The 22,276-nt window shown below is 49.9% G+C and overlaps 1 protein-coding gene across 1 annotated transcript in view; it reads right to left on the reverse strand.

The window, feature by feature from the left end:
• Nucleotides 1-623: 623 nt before the first annotated feature.
• Nucleotides 624-22,276, reverse strand: part of LOC144490242 (paladin-like) — a gene marked incomplete at both ends in the record, with an annotated part of 37,665 nt that continues 16,012 nt past the window's right edge. The window contains 5 exons of the mRNA XM_078208034.1: nucleotides 624-719; nucleotides 8,152-8,256; nucleotides 12,153-12,249; nucleotides 12,524-12,675; nucleotides 21,356-21,431. Coding sequence (XP_078064160.1) covers nucleotides 624-719; nucleotides 8,152-8,256; nucleotides 12,153-12,249; nucleotides 12,524-12,675; nucleotides 21,356-21,431 — 526 coding nt within the window. The remainder of the gene's footprint in view (nucleotides 720-8,151; nucleotides 8,257-12,152; nucleotides 12,250-12,523; nucleotides 12,676-21,355; nucleotides 21,432-22,276) is intronic.

Here is a 22,276-nt window from a genome sequence, read left to right on the forward strand (position 1 = left end):
TGTGTGGGTACATATGTGTGAATGTGCAGTTCCTGTGTGAACAGACTTTGGGCTGTCTTCCTCATATCCGAACCCAGCACGGTGGCACAGTGGTTAGCACTGCTGCCTCACAGCGCCGGGGACCTGGGTTCGATTTCCGGCTTGGGTTACTGTCTGTGCGGAGTCTGCACATTCTCCCCGTGTCTGCGTGGGTTTCCTCCGGGTGCTCCGGTTTCCTCCCACCCTCTAAAGATGGGTTCGTTTGATTGGGCGTGCTAAATTGACCCTAGTGTCAGGGGGGTTAGCAGGGTAAATGTGTGGGGTTACGGAGATAGGGCCTGGTTGGGATTGTGGTCGGTACAGACTCGATGGGCCGAATGGCCTCCTTCTGCACTTTAGGGATTCTAACAGCTTCCTAGAGCTGGACTAACTGAGGCAAGGATGAGGTGAAGGAGGTTGGGGGAGTGAGCTCTATGGCTCCTGCTCCTGGAGTGAGTATCTGTCTCAATTTTAATTCCCCTCTGATACAACAGCTCCCAGAATCCGGATTCCCATTGGAAAGATCAGCCCTGAAGCTTCTATTATCCCTGACCTCAGCCAATATCCAAATCCCACACACACACACACAGAGATAGCTCCCTCACCTGCTCATGAAGATAGTAGTTAAATGCGACCAGGTAGAAATAACACTCCGTGCTCTGTAGAATTCTTTGAAGAAAATATTCTTTGGTGCTGTTGCCCTAAACAGGATAAAAATCACAGGAAAATAAGCTGTGAGCGGATGCATTTCTTTCCGATGTGGGGAATCTGTCAACCAAAATTGGAATGAGTGGGTAGAAAGGTGGGATGAATGGAGAAATAGCTGCAAAGCCTTTGAAAAGGTCGGAGAAACAGAGGCCAACGCTCTCTGAGCACCGAACTCAGGGAAAGGGTCATGTCGCTGGGAAGGCCGCGATGGTGGTCATGAGGACATTAATGTGGCAAGCCACAACCTCAGAGGGCCCTCAGTCTCCCTTTCAGCCAAAGGACCCAGTCCGGAATCTTACCACCGTTCACACCGGCGGGATTTTCCCATTCCCGCCGCGGTGAACCGAGATTTGGTTGGCCGCCTAATTCACCGACTTCGCTGCAGCGGGAGCGTGGCATGAACGGGTGGTAAGATGGTGCCCAATGTTTCCGCACACGGAGGGACTTTTCTTATGGGGAGAGGTTGAGTAAGTTGGGACTGTGCTCATTGGAGTTTAGAAGAATGAGGGGTGACCTTATCGAGACATATCGGATTCTCAGGGGGTTCGATAGGGTAGATGCTGAGAGGTTGTTTCCCCTTGAGGGAGAGTCGGGCGGCACAGTGGCACAGTGGTTAGCACTGCCGCCTACAGCGTGAAGGACCCGGGTTCGATTCCCGGCTTGGGTCACTGTCTGTGCGGAGTCTGCACGTTCTCCCCGTGTCTGCGTGGATTTCCTCCGGGTGCTCCGGTTCCCTCCCACAGTGCAAAAGACGTGCTGGTTAGGTGGGTTGGCCATACTAAATTCTCCCTCAATGTACCCAAACAGACACCGGATTGAGGCAACTAGGGCATTTTCACAGTAACTTCATTGCAGTGTTAATGTAAGCCTATTTGTGACATTAATAAATAAACTTTAAAAAATTCTAGGACCAGAGGGCACAATCTCAGAGATTGGGAGGAATTTCTTCTCTCAGAGGGTCGTAAATCTGTGGAATTCTTTACCGCAGCGGGCTGTCGAGGCTTGGTCGTTAAGTATAGAGTCCGAGAGGTTTACAGCATGGAAACAGGCCCTTCGGCCCAACTTGTCCATGCCAGCCATGTATGTTCAAGGCTGAGAAAGACAGAATGGGCTGAATGGCCTCCTTCAGTACTGTGGTTGTTCTAAGATTCTTTGAATACAGGTTCAGACATCCAAACGGGTTGGGAGCATCAACTGTGATGGGGAATTTTCGAGTGATTTGGTATCCTAGTATCCTCGATAAGGCAATTTTCCTGGTCCAATATCCGTGGGAACACCACGCGGGCGACGCATTGAACTCGCTGACCCTGTGAACTCAGTCCAGCGACAGAAGAACCAAACTGTAGAATTCACCGCCTCGTGTATTTAAAACACCCATAAGGGCTGACCTTACCCAGGGCGGGTTACCATTGGCCGGGGGGAGGGGGTGGAAGGTGAGGGGGAGCCATCTCCACTGCCCATGCCTGCCGACTAATCACAAATCATAGAATCCTACAGTGCAGAAGGAGGCCATTCAGCCCATCGAGTCTGCACTGACCACAATCCCACCCAGGCCCTATCCCCATGTATTTACCCTAGCTAATCCCTCTGTCACTAGGGGCAATTAAGCACGGCCAATCAACCTAACACGCACATCTTTGGAGTGTGGGAGGAAACCGGAGCACCCGGAGGAAACCCACGCAGACACGGGGAGAACATGCAGACTCCGCACAGACAGTGACCCAAGCTGGGAATCAAACCCGTGTCCATGGCGCTGTGAGGCAGCAGTGCTAACCACCGTGCCGCCCACCAGGGAACACGGCGCTGGTGAAAAGGTCCCGGTTTCGGTTTTCTCTCAGTTTTTATTGGGATGGAGATTCTAAATCAGGGAAGAGAGAACCAGGAATCGGATCACTTGGCAGTGCGGCCTCTCCCTGCCGCAGGGCGTGGAGTGACCCGCTCATCTCTGATGGTGAATTACAAAAGGGATTCATCATTTCTTGTTGTGAATCATAGAATTCCTCCAGTGCAGAAGGAGGCCATTCAGCCCATCGAGTCTGCATCAACCACAATCCCATCCTGGCCCTATTCCTGTAACCCCACATATTTACCCTGTTAATTCCCCTGACACTCAGGTCAATTTAGCACGGCCAATCCACCTAACCCATACATCTTTCGGACTGTGGGAGGAAACCGGAGCACCCGGCGGAAACCCACGCAGACACGGGGAGAACGTGCAGACTCCGCACAGACAGTGACCCAAGCCGGGAATTGAACCCGGGTCCCTGGCGCCATGAGGCAGCAGTGCCAACCCACTGTGCCACCCCCAAGGCAGTCACGCTGTGGAATTCCACACCTTGCGGACTCACGTACAGCAAGTGCCCATCTCCGGCCCTCGAAGATTCACCCAACAGCTTGCATTTGGACCAGCAGGGACTGAGCAACACGTGGGTAGGACATGCCTTGGAAATTAGCTTAGTTCCGAGATTACATTCACTCGAAGCAAAGCCAGAATCGAAGACACCAGCCCAGTGTGTACCCCCCACTTTGTTCACACCCCTCCTTCATTGAAAATATCACTAAAGATTCAGTGACCTGCTCAAAGGAAGGCTTTTCAGTGGAAGCACTGACCTGTCCCTGATGCGGATATGCACTCTCAGCCACTCCTGCTGCACTTCCTCAGGGAGGCACCTTCATTCATTCTACAACTGAAAGTGGGGCACTGGTCCAATCGGTAGATGACACCTCTGCCTCTTGGCCCGGACTAGAGGGGCCAACGGGATGAGGTTACAATGAAGGTGGTCCACAGTGGGGGGCTGAGAGCTTTCTGGAAACATGGACACGGGTAGGGGCGTGTGGGTCACCAAAGCACAGGGGCTGGTTAGTGACACCCCCATGGCTTCACTTCAATTGCTACTGAGAGTACAGCGTTTGGTTAATACTTCAATCATCCAATTCTTCAACTCAGACATCAGAGGGACGTTTTTTACACAGAGGGTGGTGGGGGCCTGGAATGCGCTGCCAAGTAGGGTGGTGGAGGCAGGCACGCTGACATCGTTTAAGACTTACCTGGATAGTCACATGAACAGCCTGGGAATGGAGGGATACAAACGATTGGTCTAGTTGGACCAAGGAGCGGCACAGGCTTGGAGGGCCGAAGGGCCTGTTTCCTGTGCTGTACTGTTCTTTGTTGTTCTTTGTTGTTCTTTGTTGGAGACCCCAGATACGGGAATTGGTTTGGACCAGACGTGCAAGGTATGAAAGGTGGCCATTTTACCGCTGCCTATTTGTAGGAACATTTAACCAGCTTCCCTACCTCTCTCTCTCTCTCTACAACAATATCACCCCCACCCACCAAAACAAAATCAAACAAAACTTCAATGACTTTAGCAAAGAACTAAAGGTCTCCCAAGTCCTTGAACGCCGACGCGAGTGCCGCTGTGGTGTTCACTCAAACGCCACCAGATACGGGGGCTGAGGGAGAAAAAGAAAGGGGGATGTGAATGAGGGAGAAAGGCAGAGGGGACGGGAGGGAGAGAGGGGTGAGGAGAAGGGGATAGAGAGAGACCAGCCGGGGGGACTGGAGAGAGAGGGGGAGAGAAAGAGAGAGAGGACGGGGGTGATTGGAGAGGGAGAGAGAGAGGGACCAGGGGGACTGGAAAGAGGGGAGAGAGAAAGCGAGAGAGGGGGAGATGGAGGGACGGGGGAGAGATGGAAAGGAGGGACGGGGGGGGGGGAGAGAGAGAGAGGGGCTGGGGGGACAGGAGGAGAGAAAAAAAGGTGGGGGGACGGGACGGGGGGAGAGAGAGGTGAATGGTGCAGATTCCCGGTGAGCGCGCTTTCGGGGAAGCTGAGGCTGGCATGAATGATTTGGTCAGCGTGGAAATGTTATATGCTAGCAGGTGCACTAAGCTCATTGTCAGCAAAGTGATTCATTGGACAATGCCCAGAAGATGATGGTAAATTTTAATGGGGATTTTCAAGTGTGGTCTCATTCTTTCAACAAAAGCTGCTTCTAATTAGACCCTTTTAATATTCAGATTTGATAATAGAATGGTGATTATATCTTGGCAATGCCCACAGCATGCTAGGTAATACACACTTCTCAAAGGATGAGAGTTTTATACCGTTCCAATTCCAATCTCACATCGAGTGGCGCACTGAGACCTTCCACCTCTTTCCATAGCCCGCAATTCCCGGAACAGTTCGCTAGTCTGTTGCCAGGGGGCTATAGCTTGAGGGGGAGCCACTCCACATCAAGCGTGGCTGACCAGGAGTCTCTCTCACTCTCACCGCCAGCCATTGGCGTGTTTGGAAGGATTTACAAGTTGACACTCAACCTGTTTGGCCGCGTCATGAACACACCTTCCTTGGCCGTCAGGTCCTGGGGTGGGACTCGAACCCGGAGCTTCTGGCTCAGAGGGAGGGTCGTTAACCCACTGCGCCACAAGACCTCCTTTCACTGTGTGGAAGAGCTTTTCTACCTTTATCTCCGTAATGTCTCATTTGAATATCATTCCAGCCTCAGCTCCATCAGAATTTACGTTGCCGGTGAGGGAACTTTGCAAGATAGAATCATAGAATCCCTACAGTGCAGAAGGAGGCCATTCGGCCCATCGAGTCTGCACCGACCACAATCCCACCCAGGCCCTATCCCCGTAACCCCACATATTTACCCTGCTAACCCCTAACACGAGGGTCAATTTATTGCGGCCAATCCACCTAACCCGCACATCTTTGGAGCGTGGGAGGAAACCGGAGCACCCGGAGGAAACCCACGCAGACACGGGGAGAACGTGCAAACTCACCATTACTGAGATGAGCTTTATATTGCCAATTTTACTCCTTGAAGTTAAATTCCACCAGCTGCCGTGGTGGGATTTGAACCCGTGTCCCCAGAACATGAGCCTTCCCAGTCCAGTGACATAAACACGACACAGTCACAGGACATGGGTTAGAATTTTACCCCACCCCGGTTCTCCACCAACAGGATCATGGGAACATAGAACATAGAACATTACAGCGCAGTACAGGCCCTTCGGCCCTCGATGTTGCGCCGACCAGTGGAACCAATCTAAAGCCCCTCTAATCTACACTATTCCAATATCATCCATATGTTTATCCAATAACCATTTGAATGCTCTCAACGTTGACGAGTCCACTACTGCTGCAGGCAGGGCATTCCACGCCCTACTACTCTCTGAGTAAAGAACCTACCTCTAACATCTGTCCTATATCTCTCACCCCTCAATTTAAAGCTATGTCCCCTCGTGCTAGCCATCACCATCCGAGGAAAAAGGCTCTCACTATCCACCCTATCTAATCCTCTGATCATCTTGTATGCCTCTATTAAGTCACCTCTGAACCTTCTTCTCTCTAACGAAAACAACCTCAAGCCCCTCAGCCTTTCCTCATACGATTTTCCCACCATACCAGGCAACATCCTGGTAAATCTCCTCTGCACCCTTTCCAACACTTCCACATCTTTCCTATGATACGGCGACCAGAACTGTACGCAATACTCCAAATGCGGCCGCACCAGAGTTTTGTACAGTGGCAGCATGACCTCTTGGCTCCGAAACTCAATCCCTCTACCAATAAAAGCTAACACATTGTACGCCTTCTTAACAACCCTATCAACCTGGGTGCCAACTTTCAGGGATCTATGCACATGGACACCCAGATCCCTCTGTTCATCCACACTACCAAGTATCTTACCATTAGCCCAGTACTCTGTATTCCTGTTACTCCTTCCAAAGTGAATCACCTCACACTTTTCCGCATTAAACTCCATTTGCCACCTCTCAGCCCAGCTCTGCAGCTTATCTATGTCCCTCTGTAACCTGCCACTTCCCTCCGCACTGTCTACAACTCCACCGACTTTAGTGTCATCCGCAAATTTACTAACCCATCCTTCTACGCCCTCATCCAGGTCATTAATAAAAATGACAAACAGCAGTGGCCCCAAAACAGATCCTTGCGGTACACCACTAATACGGTTTCTTCCTTTCCACTCCCCCCCCCCCACCCCCACCCACCCCCCCCCCCCCCCCCCCCCCCCCATGACTGTGAACACCTTAATCAAACCCCTTCTTGTCCTCCCCTCCCCAAAGCCATCAGCCTCAACTCCTCCAATCGATTCACCAACCAGTCGCACCAACACCTCAACGTTCTCCCGAGGGTTTCCTTTATTTCACGCCCTTGGCCGATTTTCCGCAGGGCTAATGGAACGTTGGTCAATTTGAATTCCCAACCTTTGCCCCACCGGATGAAGATGGGGGGCGGGGGGAGCCGACATGACTCAGGTCAACACTGGGCAGTGCACAATCACACACTGACCCAAGAGTGGTCTAGCTGCCATGGCCTGTGGCATGACTTGAAACCCCTTACCTCTGAGGGGTTGGCACGGTGGCACAGTGGTTAGCACTGCTGCCTCACAGCGCCCAGGGACCCAGGTTCGATTCCCGGCTCGGGTCACTGTCTGTGCGGAGTCTGCACATTCTCCCCGTGTCTGCGTGGGTTTCTTCCGGGTGCTCCGGTTTCCTCCCACAGTCTGAAAGACGCGCTGGTTAGATGCATTGGCCATGCTAAGTTCACCCTCAGTGTACCCGAACAGGCGCTGGAGTGTGGCAACTAGGGGATTTTCACAGTAACTTTATTGTAGTGTTAATACTTATTTATATATTAGTGTCACAAGTAGACTTACTGCAATGAAGTTACTGTGAAAATCGCCTAGTCGCCACAGTTCAGTGCCTGTTCGGGTACACTGAGGGAGAATTTAACATGGCCAATAAACCTACTTGTGTACGTTAGGTGAATTGGCCATGCTAAATTGCCCCTTAGTGTCCAAAGATGTGCAGGTTAGGTGAATTGGCCATGCTAAATTGCCCCTTAGTGTCCAAAGATGTGCAGGTTAGATGGATTGGCCATACTGAATTGCCCCTTAGTGTCCAAAGATGTGCAGGTTAGGTGGATTGGCCATTCTGAATTGCCCCTTAGTGTCCAAAGATGTGCAGGTTAGGTGAATTGGCCATACTGAATTGCCCCTTAGTGTCCAAAGATGTGCAGGTTAGGTGGATTGGCCAGACTGAATTGCCCCTTAGTGTCCAAAGATGTGCAGGTTAGATGGATTGGCCATACTGAATTGCCCCTTAGTGTCCAAAGATGTGCAGGTTAGGTGGATTGGCCATGCTAAATTCCCCTTCGTGTCCAAGGATGTGTAGATTAGGTGGATTGGCCATGTTTACCGGGATGGGGCAGGGGAAGGACCTGGGTAAAATGCTCTGTTAGAAAGTCAGGGCAGAGCTGATGGGCCGAATGGCCTCTTTCTGTACTGTAAAGATTCCATGATAGCATCGGCAACTGGATTGCTGCCTTGCAACCCTTCCCCATCCTCCTGCCACCCACCCCCCGCCAATCCCTGAGTTTCCACGGCAACTCACTTACCTGAACCTGCTCGTTCTCCCCGATGCTCTCCAGTTTCTGCTTGTATTCGTAGATTGCTTCTTTAACGTCCTGCATTTCAGAGCAGAGTGCGATGGCCGTGTCCACCTGACCGAGGGGGGGGGGGGGGGGGGGGGGAAACACAAGCGAGGTGAGACATTGGTTCAGTCCTCGCTCACTGCAGTCTGCGCTCCTTGCCTGCCCCTTGACCTGATGGTACCACAACGCGAGAGAGCCCAGGTTCGTGCGTGAGCCTCGACCGAGTGTGAGCGGCCGGTTTGACCCGGATTCCAGATCCATGTTGGACAGCAAGAAGGAGATTCCTGGAGATAACCATAATGTCCCCTCCAAAAGCAAACTAACTAAACCCAGATCAATGATGGAATCTGGGCACCTCAAGGACTCCATGGTTCAATAAGATCTGTCAATATAGCGAGCTGTCAGGGAGCAGATCTTAGAATCTTAGAAACCCTACAGCACAGAGAGAGGCCATTCGGCCCATCGAGTCTGCACCGACCACAATCCCACCCAGGCCCTACCCCCATATCCCTACATATTTACCCATTAATCCCTCTAACCTACGCATCACAGGACACTAAGGGCAATTTTAGCATGGCCAATCAACCTAACCCGCAGATCTTTGGACTGTGGGAGGAAACCGGAGCACCCGGAGGAAACCCACGCAGACACGAAGAGAATGTGCAAACTCCACACAGACAGTGACCCAAGCCGGGAATCGAACCCAGGTCCCTGGAGCTGTGAAGCAGCAGTGCTAACCACTGTGCCACCGTGCCGCCCACTGTGCTACCGTGCCGCCCGACCTCATAACATAGAAACTAGAAGCAGGAGGAGGCCATTCGGCCCTTCAAGCCTGCTCCGCCATTCATTTTGATCATGGCTGATCATCAAATTCAATATCTTGACCCCCATCTTTCCCCCCATATCAGAGAGAATCAGAGAATCCCTACAGTGCAGAAGGAGGCCATTCAGCCCATCGAGTCTGCACTGACAGCAATCCCACCCTATCCCTGTAACCCCACTTGTTTACCCTGCCAATCCACCTAACCTGGTCCGCCAGCCATGTGGCTGGGGAACCCGCCAAGGGGGTTTTTGCCATTGGCGGGACTGGAAGACCCCGCTGGCAGGAAGATGGGTGGAAAATTCAACCCCAATCACACAAATGGGAGAGTCGATTTAGCTCAGTTGGCTGGGCAGCTGGTTAGTGATGCTGAACGACGCTAACAGCGTGGGTTCAATTCCCGTACCGGCTGAGGTTATTCTTGCCTCAGGCCTCTTGCCTGAGGTGTGGTGACCCTCAGGTTAAATCACCACCAGTCAGCTCTCCCCCACCTCAAAGGAGAGAGCAGCCTATGGTTATCTGGGACTGTGCTTGGTATGGCTCCTGCTCTGACCAAGACCACAAGAAACTACAAAGGGTCGTGAATGTAACCCAGTCCATCACACAAACCACCCTCCCACCCATTGACTCCGTCTACACTTCCCACTGCCTCGGAAAAGCGGCCAGCATAAATAAGGACCCCACGCATCCCGAACATTCTCTCTTCCACCTTCTTCCGGGAAAAAGATACAAAAGTCTGAGGTCACGTACCAACTGACTCAAGAACAGCTTCCCTGCTGCCATCAGACTTTTGAATGGACCTACCTCGCACTAAGGTGATCTTTCTCTGCACCCTAGCTATGACCGTAACACTACATTCTGCACTCTCTCCTTTCCTTCTCCCCTATGTACTCTATGAACGGTATGCTTTGTCCTTATAGGGCGCAAGAAGCAATATTTTTCACTGTATCCCAACACATGTGACAATAATAAATCAAACCAAATCAAAATGGTGACTTTACCTTTACACTTTCTAGAGTCCATTGAAGGGAAGGTGGTGATGGACCTGGAAGAATTTGTGTCAACTTGCTAAATGTCCCAGTGGCGGATCCCACCCGGATCATGGTAAACAAGAATAAATGCCAATTTCCATTCATTGCAGCCCATTTAGAGTGGAGATGGGGAGAAATTTCTTCAGTCCACTGACTGATATTGATTTGATTTGATTTATTATTGTTACATATATGAGTATACAGTGAAAAGTATTGTTTCTTGAGCGGGATACAGACATGGAGGAGGAGAGAGTGCAGAATGTTACAGTCATTGATACAAGAGTTAGAATAAAGTTTTAGGTCAGAATTCTCCCATTCCGCCGCCGCTGGATTTTCAGCGGACGGGTTGCGGACAACGCCATTGATGGTCAGGCAGCAATTTCCAGCTTTGAGACCAACACGGCTGGAGAAATCCGCCCTTAGAAGCATAGAACGAGAGTAAAAGATAGAATTAGAAGGTATGCTGGGCACAGCTCGCAAGAAGTCGCCTCACTCCGGTGCCATCTTGGATACTCGTGAATCATAGAATCCCTACAGTGCAGAAGGAGGCCGTTCGGCCCATCGAGTCTGCACCGACCACAATCCCACCCAGGCCCTATCCCCAGAACCCCATGCATTTACCCTAGCTAGTCCCCCCGACACTAAGGGGCAGTTTAACATGGCCAACCCAGCTAACCTGCACATCTTCGGACACCAAGGGGCAATTTAGCATAGCCAGTCCGCCGAAGTGGGGGCCGGTTCAGAACAGAGTTGGGGGGGAACTTCTTCTCTCAGAGGGTAGTGAATCTCTGGAATTCTCTGCCCATTGAAGTGGTGGAGGCTACCTCGTTGAATATGTTTAAATCACGGGTAGATAGATTTCTGATCGATAAGGGAATTAAGGGAGCAGGCGGGTAAGTGGAACTGATTCGCTTCAGATCAGCCATGATCTTGTTGAATGGCGGGGCAGGCTCGAGGGGCTGCTCCTATTTCTTATGTTCTTATTAACCCGCACAGCTTTGGAGTGTGGGAGGAAGCCGGAGCACCCGGAGGAAACCCACGCAGACACGGGGAGAATGTGCTAACTCCACACAGACCCAAGCCGGGAATCGAACATGGGTCCCTGGCGCTGTGAGGCAGCAGTGCTAACCACTGTGCCACCGTGCCATCCACAGTCTTTGGAAAGCGTCACTGAAAGTGCAGTGGATTTACAGTTGTTGAGTATTTTCAAGGCTCACATCGCTGGATTTTTTGGGATATGGGATGGGCCGCATCACAAGAGGTGGAAGGTAAACATACGCTAAAGTCAAAGGAGGTAAGATTAGGAGGGTTTTTCAAAATGGAGTAGATTTTTAAAAGATTAAGAGAGTTGAAGGAGTACATTCCAGAGCGTGGTTGGTGGCTTTGTCAAGATGCCAGATCAGAAATCCCAAGGTATACTATGAGGCCAGACTAGACACCAACAATTTGGCATTAATGTGAGACCATAGGACCATAAGACATAGGAGCATATTTAGGCCATTTGGCCCATCGCGTCTGCTCTGCCATTCAATCATGGCTGATACGCTCCTCATCCCCATTCTCCTGCCTTCTCCCCGTAACCCTTGATCCCCTTATTAATCAAGAACCTATCTACCTCTGTCTTAAAGACACTCAATGACCTGGCCTCTAAGTCTACTGCAGCAAAGAGTTCCACAGATTCACCACTCTCTGGCTGAAGAAATTCCTCCTCATCTCAGTTTTAAAGGAGTGTCCCTTCACTCTGAGGTTGTGCCCTCGGATTCTAGTCTCTCCCAGTAGTGGAAACATTCTCTCCACGTCCACTCTATCCAGGCCTCTCAGTATTTTACCTCAGGAGTGATTCTGCTCACAAATTAGGGATCTCTGTATCAAAACAAGCTTTATTCATTACACAATTTAAATATACCTCACAACAAAATGAAACAGTTTAACTCTTAACTGGTGAACAATCTTTAAACATGAAAAGAAACAACTCTTAACTTCTAACTTATCACTATTTCAGTTCCAATTAAGCAACATTTCTCTTATAGACTTAAAACACATTTTCTAACTGTGAACTCTTGAGTAGTTGGAAAATCATGACTGGACCCTCAAAGAGCAGAACCAACACTGACCTCTTCCACAATTTGTTGTCCCATCGACAGGGCCTTGACGAAGTTTCGGATAACCTGCAATTGCTCCCTCTTCTTGACGCCGGTGTCCTGGTCGGCTCTGGGAAGGGGGACAGGTTAAGAAAGAGAGAAGAGAGTTTACCAAGCTCATCACCTCCGTCAAATAGCCACAAGTCCCATGAATACTCCAGCCTCACCGGAAACGCATCCGAACTCCAAAGGCGTAGGCCAGAAAATAGATGGCGCAGTCTTTGGGAAACCTCAAACAGTTTGATGGAACTGGACGGCAAGAGAAAGCCCACCCACGTTTACATTCTGGTTAAGTTCGCGGTTTTGGCTCCAATTTCTACTCAAGAAAAAAAGTGTCCACTCACCCCCATTTCTCAGGGAAGCCTTTCCTGTGGCACATCACCAAGGTTCCCAGAATCATCGCTAAACTCGTCCTGCCAACCCCCACCTGGCAGCTGAAGACTAACGCGGGAAGGGGTCTTTTGGGGTCCTGGGGCAGCAAAAGATTCGGGGTCTCCTACAGAAAGAAATGGTAAATGTGATTGTTATGAGGGAGGCTTTAAGCAGCATTTGTTTACATTCAGCTATCTGAGTATAACAGAGATAAAGTCTTAAAGTAAAGTTAAAGTTTATTTATTCGTGTCACAAGTTGGCTTACATTAACACTGCAATGAAGTTACTGTGAAAATCCCCTCGTCGCCACACTCCAGCGCCTGTTCGGGTACACTGAGGGAGAATTTAGCATGGCCAATGCACCCTAACCAGCACGTCATTCGGACTGTGGGAGGAAACCGGAGCACCCGGAGGAAACCCACGCAGACACGGGGAGAACGTGCAGACTCCACATAGACAGTGACCCGAGCCGGGAATTGAACCCGGGTCCCTGGCGCTGTGAGGCAGCAGTGCTAACCACTGTGCCCACCATGCCGCACAAGTGAAACACTTGACCACACCATCTCTCTCTCAGCATTGTGGTGAAGTGTACATCTACTCCCTTTAGTTTAATGCACTTGGATCAGGGCTTGCAATGTTCCGAATTTGGGAAAGGTGCTGTATAAAAGTAAATCCACCTTTATTTGCTTTACGGGGAGCGGGTTGTGACATTAAAGGTGTCTCTGATTAAACAAAATAAGCAAGAGGTTTTCAAAGCCAATCATCAGGGCAGGGAGAAGAGAGAGTCAATGATAGTGCTCTGTGTGCTGATGCATGTTACAGTTCACTCAGAGAGTTATCCCTACAGAACAGGAGGAGGCCATTCAGCCCGTCAAGCCTGCACCGGCAACAATCCAACCCAGGCCCTATCCCCCTAACCACACGTATTTACCCTGCTAATCCTCCTGACACTAAGGGGCAATTTAACAAGGTCAATCCACCTAACCTGCACATCTTTGGACACTAAGGGGCAATTTAGCATGGCCAATCCACCTAATCTGCACATTTTTGGACACTAAGGGGCAATTTGGCATGGTCAATCCACCTAACCTGCACATCTTTGGACACTAAGGCAATTTAGCATGGTCAATCCACCTAACCTGCACATCTTTGGACACTAAGGGGCAATTTAGCATGGCCAATCCACCTAATCTGCACATCTTTGGACACTAAGGGGCAATTTGGCATGGTCAATCCACCTAACCTGCACATCTTTGGACACTAAGGGGCAATTTAGCATGGTCAATCCACCTAACCTGCACATCTTTGGACACTAAGGGGCAACTTAGCATGGCCAATCCACCTAATCTGCACATTTTTGGACACTAAGGGGCAATTTAGCATGGCCAATCCACCTAACCTGCACACTTTGGACACTAAGGGGCAATTTAGCATGGCCAATCCATCTAACCTGCACACCTTTGGACTGTGGGAGGAAACCGGAGCACCCGGAGGAAACCCAAGCAGACACGGGGAGAATGTGCAAACTCCACACGGACAGTCACCCGAGGCCGGAATCGAACCCGGGTCCCTGGCGCTGTGAGGCAGCAGTGCTAACCACTGTTCTGTCCAAGAATAAATCCTAAGAATTAATAAAATATCTCACTTCTCCTCTTTGATTCACTGAAAGTACAAGTTTTATATATATACCTTGATAGACTGCAGCAAGCTTTGACTTTCAACACATGTGTGACAAATTATTGCAACTCGTTTTGGGAATGTATACACCCAGATCTATCAAGCAATACCTCACGAGTGTTTAAACAGGGCCCAGTAACATGTACTCTCATTATTAAACAGCATACAATTTACGCTTCAGATCACTGGCGATGACGTTGCATGTCTGTAATGTTTATCTCGGCGAAATTTGCAAAAAATAAACAGTAAATTCGACTGTAAGGCTTCAGAAGTTTATCCAGTTATTGTAATCTGTAGAATATAATCTCGAAACGCATAAAATGGCATTTGGCTGGGTGTATTACAGTGGTCAGCTTGCCTAGTGCATGGTGCTTCATCTACATGACACATCCTGTCCAAAAATGGGAAACAAAACCCAGAATAGTGTGTGAAAGAGAACAAGACGTAAAGCAGACTGCTTTGAGAACATGAAGAAAAGCAGACAGGCTTGAAATACGGCATTGTTTAACTCAAACCTTTCAAGTGTTTTGTCACCTTTAGTTTGATGTGATCTTCCAAAGCAAAATACCTTCAGTTTTTCTTCTCTGACCCGGGTGAGGCAGAGAGAGAGGGAGGAAGCTTTCGAAAGCCCTTTATTTTAACCCTTCCTGCCAGCGCTTAAAGTTTTTTAGTTTGGATTATTTATTCGTGTCGCAAGTAGGCTTACATTAACACTGCAATGAAGTTACTGCGAAAATCCCCTATTTGCCACCCTCCGGCTCCTGTTCGGGTTCACTGAGGGAGAATTTAGCACCTAACCGAAGGAGGAAACCGGAGCACCCGGACGAAACCTACGCAGACACGGGGAGAATGTGCAGACTCCGCACAAATAGTCACCCAAGCCAGGAATTGAACCCGTCTCCCTGGCGCCATGAGGAAGTGCTAACCACTGTGCCACCGTGCCGCCCACGGAGTTCAGTCCGCGGCTGGAACTTTCCACCTTGGAATCTTTGTTCACGTTGGCGGGACTGGAAGATCCCACCAGAATGAGGGGCAGGAAAATTCCCCCCCCCCCCGTCAAAACCCGAATCAAGCCCCACTCTGAAACTTCCCAGGGGAGAACACTAAAATAACAACCCTGCATTAGTCCAGATTAAAACAAGCATTTTAGCAATTAGGATCAATTATGCTGCTGCAGTAACAACAGTGGCTGCCGGTTACAGACAAACCGGCACCGATAACATTGAAATGTCTGCTGAAAAAATACATCCTGCACAAGAAACATGACACAAATATAGTATCATCAACTCTCGCTCTACACCGTTCTGCATTAAATTATAGTTAATCAGGCCCGCCAAACCCATCCAATCCTGGTGAGCAGATGAAGTTAAAATGGGGGTTTCCACCTGAATATACGCAAGGCATGTGTTCCCAAAGGCTTCGTCCCCCCCAGGAACACCAACAGTGAGGCAGAACCTCACCTCATGCCAACCTTTACTGGGGGAGCCACGTGAAGGCTACCTGGGCATAAAGATGTGGACACAGAGCCCGCAGCGGGTGGCGGTGTTTCTTCTCTGCCAATGAGCGCCATTCCCAGTTGCTAACGGCAACGTGGGAGGAGCCACATTAAATCGAGAGCCGCAGGTTCAATCCCTGGCGTTGACTGAATGAAATCATCCCAGTCCAGGGCGCTAAGTAAAGGTTGCTGAATCAGCGAAGGATTCATGCTTCTGGTCCCACGAGCTCGGTGCGGGACAGAAGACCCCAAACTGGTCCCATGTTGATTACGCTCCACACCACGTCTACAAATGCACCATAGAAAGCCTTCTTTCTGGTTGTATCACAGCTTGGTATGGCTCCTGCTCTGCCCAAGACTGCAAGGAACTACAATGTAGCCCAGTCCATCACGCAAACCAGCCTCCCATCCATTGACTCCGTCTACATTTCCCGCTGCCTCGGCAAAGCAGCCAGAATAATCAAGGACCCCACGCACCCCGGACATTCTCTCTTCCACCTTCTCCCGTCGGGAAAAAGATATAAAAGTCTGAGGTCACGTACCAACCGACTCAAGAACAGCTTCTTCCCTGCTGCTGTCAGACTTTTGAATGGACCTACCTTGCACTAAGTTGATCTTTCTCTACACCCTAGCTATGGCTGTAAAACTACATTCTGCACCCTCTCCTTTCCTTCTCTATGAACGGTATGCTTTATCTGTATAGCGGGCAAGAAACAATGCTTTTCACTGTATACTAATACATGTGACAACAATAAATCAAATCAAAGCCTCCTCACAGTCCTTTCCATCTGATGGCTCGCTGGCCCCTCTGTGGACGGTTGAAAAATTCCATCCTAAGCGTGGTCTAACTCAGTTTCTATGAACCGTACATAACTTCGCTGCTTTTCAACTCTATCCATTTACAAATGAGCGCCAGTGCTATGTTTTTCTATGGCTGTGTTAATCTCCCTCACTACATTTGAGATTTGTTGTATCTGGAACGTGTGGGTGGACGCTGTTTTTAAAAGGTTTTTCATGGGATTCGTTCAAGCATTTATTGCCCTGGTTACCAACTTGGAGGACAGGAGGTCGAGGGGCAACCCGATAGAAGTCTAGAAGATTATGAGGGGCAAGGTACAGAGTGGATAGTCAGAAGCTATTTCCCAGGGTGGAAGAGTTAATTACTCAGGGGCATAGGTTTAAGACGCGAGGGGCAAGGTTTAAACGAGATGTATGAGGCAGGTTTTTTACAAAGAGGGTGGTGGGTGTCTGGAACTCGCTGCCGGGGGAGGTAGTGGAAGCGACAGTGACTTTTAAGGGGCGCTTTTACAAATACATGAATAGGATGGGGATGGAGGGATTTGGTCCCCGGAAGGGTAGGGGGTTTTAGTTCAGTGGGCAGCATGGTCGGTGCAGGCCTGGAGGGCCGAAGGGCCTGTTCCTGTGCTGTAATTTTCTTTGTTCTTTCACAGTCAGCCACATTGCTGTGGCTCTGGAGTCACATGTAGGCCAGACCAGGTAAGGACAACAGATTTCCTTCCCTAAAGGACATGAGTGAACCAGATGGGTTTTTCCAACAATGGTTCCATGGTTATCAGTAGATTTTTAATTCCAGATATTTTTTATTGAATTCAAATTCCACCATCTGCCGTGGCGGGATTCGAACCCGGGTCCCCAGAATATTAGCTGAGTTTCTGGATTAATAGTCTAGCGATGATACCACTAGGCCATCACCTCCCCTGATGGGGGATGGGGGGAGGTGGAAGGGGTGTATCATAGTTGTAGGATGTTTTTCCTCTCTCAGCCTGTGAGGCTCAGGTTAAACACGGTACTGAGTGGAGTGGTGAGTGTAGCCACAGATCCCAATTTTTACGGATGACCCCTTGGGGGGGAGCGGCGAGGGGTTGGGCGGGGGCGGGGGGGGGAGTTGGCGGTGGTTGTGGCTATCTGACCGGATTGACATTGGCTTCCAGTTGGAAGGATGAAACCTGTCAGTGAAGGCCATAGGCTCAGTAAGTCTGCGATGGAACCGGGCGGGGTTGGGGAGGGGGAATGGGGTGTGGGAGTATGGGGGGGGGGGGGAAGGAGGGGGGGAAACCAATGGGTGCAGGGGAGTTAACAGAATTGGGGTGCTGAGGAAGGGGGAGGGATTTGATTGGCGAAGGGGTGGAGGTCTCAATCTCTCCGGAGCTCCCACCCATCCCTGACCTTCTGCTCCACCTTCTCCAGCCCCCTCTCCAACGAGATAATCCCACATTTCCACCCCTCTCGAGCTCTGGAGAAGCGGCAAAACTTTGCTTTGTTTCTCTCTCTCTCTCCACAGGTGCTGCTCAGATTTTCTGGCATTGCCTGTTTTTATTTCAGATTTCCAGCATCCGCGGTATTTTGCTTTCACTAACATGACCGGGAAACCTTTTACTGGCTGATCTCTATATAATGAACCACAGAATCCCTGCAGCTCAGAAAGAGGCCATTCGGCCTATCGAGTCTGCTCTGACACTCCAAAAGAGCATCTTATCCAGACCCACCCCTCTGCCCTAAGGGGCAACTAGATGGCATTTAGCATGGCCAATCCACCTAACCTACACATCTTTGGACACTAAGGGGCTATTTAGCATGGCCAATCCACCTAACCTGCATATCTTTGGATACTAAGGGACAATTTAGCATGGCCAATCCACCGAACTTGACATCTTTGGACACTAAGGGACAATTTAGCATGGCCAATCCACCTAACCTGCACATCTTTGGACACTAAGGGGCAATTTAGCATGGCCAATCCACCTAACCTGCACATCTTTAGACACTAAGGGGCAATTTAGCATGGCCAATCCACCTAACCTGCACATCTTTAGACACTAAGGGGCAATTTAGCATGGCCAATCCACCTAACCTGCACATCTTTGGAGGAAACTGGAGCACCCGGAGGAAACCCAAGCAGACATGGGGAGAATGTGCAAACTGCACACGGGCAGTCACCTGAGGCTGGAATCGAACCTGGGCTCCTCACACTGTGAGGCAGCAGTGCTAACCACTGTGCCACCGTGCCAACCAGTAGAGCTGGATCTCCCTCTCATCCAATGTCCACACATCATGGTTTTGGGCAGAGGTTGCTCGGCACTGATCAGGGTTTATGCCCCTTCACCCCAAAACTGATTGGAGTGCTCCTGACATTAAATAAATGCACGTTGCTGCCCTCTTCACCCCAGGGGAGATGGTGGTTTAGTGATATTGTCACTGGACTATGATATTCCCCTGAAGTTAACCCCAATTCCCCAACAAGATCCATGATTGGGAAAACCTGCCAGCATTCATTGAGAAGCCTCTCACTTGGGTGAGATATCGGATAGGTTCCTGTATGAAACAGTCGAGGCTTCCAGCCAATGAGGCAAGGAGTAAATAAACATTGCTGGCAGGGAAAATAGACATTTTTATAAACACTCCAATCCCAATGGTCATGTGCTTAACCAAACAGTGATTGCATCAAAATGGGATCTTTTGAGTGGAAGAGTGCAGCTCATTTTAATTTCCTAATTGCTTTTGTTCTGCTCTGCATCTGCACTGAAGCGTCAAACCGTAACAAAGCCAAGACTGATTTGTGCGGGAAGATCAAATCAGTTCCAGCCTCGAGTCACTGTCTGTGTGGAGTTTATACATTCTCCCAGTGTCTGCATGGGTTTCCTCCGGGTGCTCTGGTTTCCTCCCACGCTCCAAAGATGTGCAGGTTAGGTGTATTGGCCATGCTAAATTGTCCCTTAGTGTCCAAAGATGTGTAGGTTAGGTGGATTGGCCATGCTAAATTGTCCCTTAGTGTCCAAAGATGTGCAGGTTAGGTGGATTGGCCATGCTAAATTGTCCCTTAGCATCCAAAGATATGCAGGTTAGAGAGATCAGTGGGGTAAATGCGTGGGGTTACAGGGATAGGACTTGGGTAAGAAAAAGAAGTGGGCCTGTACAGACTCGATGGGCTGAATGGCCTTCTCCTGCACTGTAGGGATTCTATGACTCCATGTTCTGGGGGTTACTGTTGACCAGAACTGGTCCAGCCAAATAAATACTGTGGCTACAAGAGCAGGTCAAAGGCTGGGAATCCTGCAGCGAGTAACTCACCTCCTGATTCCCCAAAGCCTGTCCACCATCTACAAGGCACAAGTCAGGAGTGTGATGGAATTCTCCCCACTTGCCTGGATGGGTGCAGCTCCAACAACACTCAAGAAGCTCGACACCATCCAGGAGGAGATAGGGTTGGAGAATGGGACTTGCTGCGTGGCTCTTTCGGGAGCCAATGCAGTCACGAAGGACTGAATGGCCTCCTTCCGTGCTGTACAATTCTACGATTCTGTGACGAAGCAGCCCCGCTTGATTGGCACCCCATCCACAAACATTCACTCCCTCCACCACCGACACACAGAGGCCGCAGTGTGTACCATCTACAAGATGCACTGCAGCAACAAGCTTCCTTAGGCAGCACCTTCCAAACCCACCATGCTTTCTTGAAGGACAAGGGGAGCAGATACCTGGGAACACCGCCACCTGCAAGTTCCCCTGCAACTCACTCACCATCCTGACTTGGAAATATATCAAATAAAGAACAAAGAACAATACAGCACAGGAACAGGCCCTTCGGCCCTCCAAGCCCACGCCGTTCCCTGGTCCAAACTAGACCATTCTTTTGTATCCCTCCATTCCCACTCCGTTCATGTGGCTATCTAGATAAGTCTTAAACGTTCCCAGTGTGTCCGCCTCCACCACCTTGCCCGGCAGCGCATTCCAGGCCCCCACCACCCTCTGTGTAAAATACGTCCTTCTAATATCCGTGTTAAACCTCCCCCCCCCCTCACCTTGAACCTATGACCCCTCGTGAACGTCACCACCGACCTGGGGAAAAGCTTCCCACCATTCACCCTATCTATGCCTTTCATTATTTTATACACCTCTATTAGGTCACCCCTCATCCTCCGTCTTTCCAGTTGAGAACAACCCCAGTTTACCCAATCTCTCCTCATAACTAAGCCCCTCCATACCAGGCAACATCCTGGTAAACCTCCTCTGTACTTTCTCCAAAGCCTCCACGTCCTTCTGGTAGTGTGGCAACCAGAACTGGACGCAGTATTCCAAATGCGGCCGAACCAACGTTCTATACATCTGCAACATCAGACCCCAACTTTTATACTCTATGCCCCGTCCTATAAAGTCAAGCATGCCATATGCCTTCTTCACCACCTTCTCCACCTGTGATGTCACCTTCAAGGATCTGTGGACTTGCACACCCAGGTCCCTCTGCGTATCTACACCCTTTATGGTTCTGCCATTTATCGTATAGCTCCCCCCTACATTAGCTCTACCAAAATGCATCACTTCGCATTTATCTGGATTGAACTCCATCTGCCATTTCTTTGCCCAAATTTCCAGCCTATCTATATCCTTCTGCCGTTCCTTCACTGTCACTGGGTCAAAACCTTAGAGCTCCCTCCCTAACAGCACTGTGGGTGTACCTACACCCCAGGGACTGCAGCGATTCAAGAAGGCAGCTCACCACCACCTTCTCAAGGGGCAGTTAGAGATGGGGCAATAAATGCTGGCCTAGCCAGTGACGCCCACGTCTCAAGAATGAGTGAATAAAGAATAAGAAAATGTCCAAGTGTATACTTACCCTGAGTGAATTAACAAAAGCGTCTATCTGCGACTGTAGCGGTAACCCATCGACGGACAGCGGTAACCGATGATATCTGAAATAACGGACATCAAACAGGACATTATCACAGAGAGGCACAAGTAGACACAGCCTCCTCCATTGGGAAACCCTGTGAGCAGGTTCCGTACAAGAACTATTCGTTACTAAATGTTAATTAGTGGCTGGAGGAATAGAGATGACAACATTTGCAAGCGGGTTCTCTGCATCTCGAAGGGATTATTAATAAAGTCCCACTGGTGTTACCTACTCCCACCGCACATTAAAAATGAATCTGGGAACTAATTAGCAAATATCAATTGAGAAATGGACGGAAGGATGGGGGTTTATAAATGGTACATTGCTGGGTTTAAATAGGCGACACGGTGGCACAGTGGTTAGCACTGCTGCCTCACAGTGCCAGGGACCCGGGTTCGATTCCAGCCTTGAGTCACTGTCTGTGCGGAGTCTGCACGTTCTCCCCATGTCTGCCTGGGTTTCCCCCGGGTGCTCCGGTTTCCTCCCATAGTCAAAAGAAGTGTGGGTTAGGTTGATTGGCCGTGCTAAATTGCCCCTTAGTGTCAGGGGGATTAGCAGAGTAAATACATGGGGTTATGGGGATAGGGCCTGGGTGGGATTGTTGTCAGTGCGGGCTCGATGGGCCAAATGGCCTCCTTCTGCACTGTAGGGATTCTATGATTCTCTGAACTTGATGTGGAGATGCCGGCATTGGACTGGGGTAAACACAGTAAGAAGTCTCACAACACCAGGTTAAAGTCCAACAGGTTTATTTGGTAGCACAAGCCACTAGCTTTCGGAGCGCTGGGTGAAGGTCCTGAATCACCTGATGAAGGGGCAGCGCTCCGAAAGCGAGTGGCTTGTGCTACCAAATAAACCTGTTGG

Source organism: Mustelus asterias, unplaced genomic scaffold (assembly GCF_964213995.1).
Source record: "Mustelus asterias unplaced genomic scaffold, sMusAst1.hap1.1 HAP1_SCAFFOLD_3061, whole genome shotgun sequence".
In the NCBI taxonomy this organism is placed as follows: domain Eukaryota; kingdom Metazoa; phylum Chordata; class Chondrichthyes; order Carcharhiniformes; family Triakidae; genus Mustelus; species Mustelus asterias.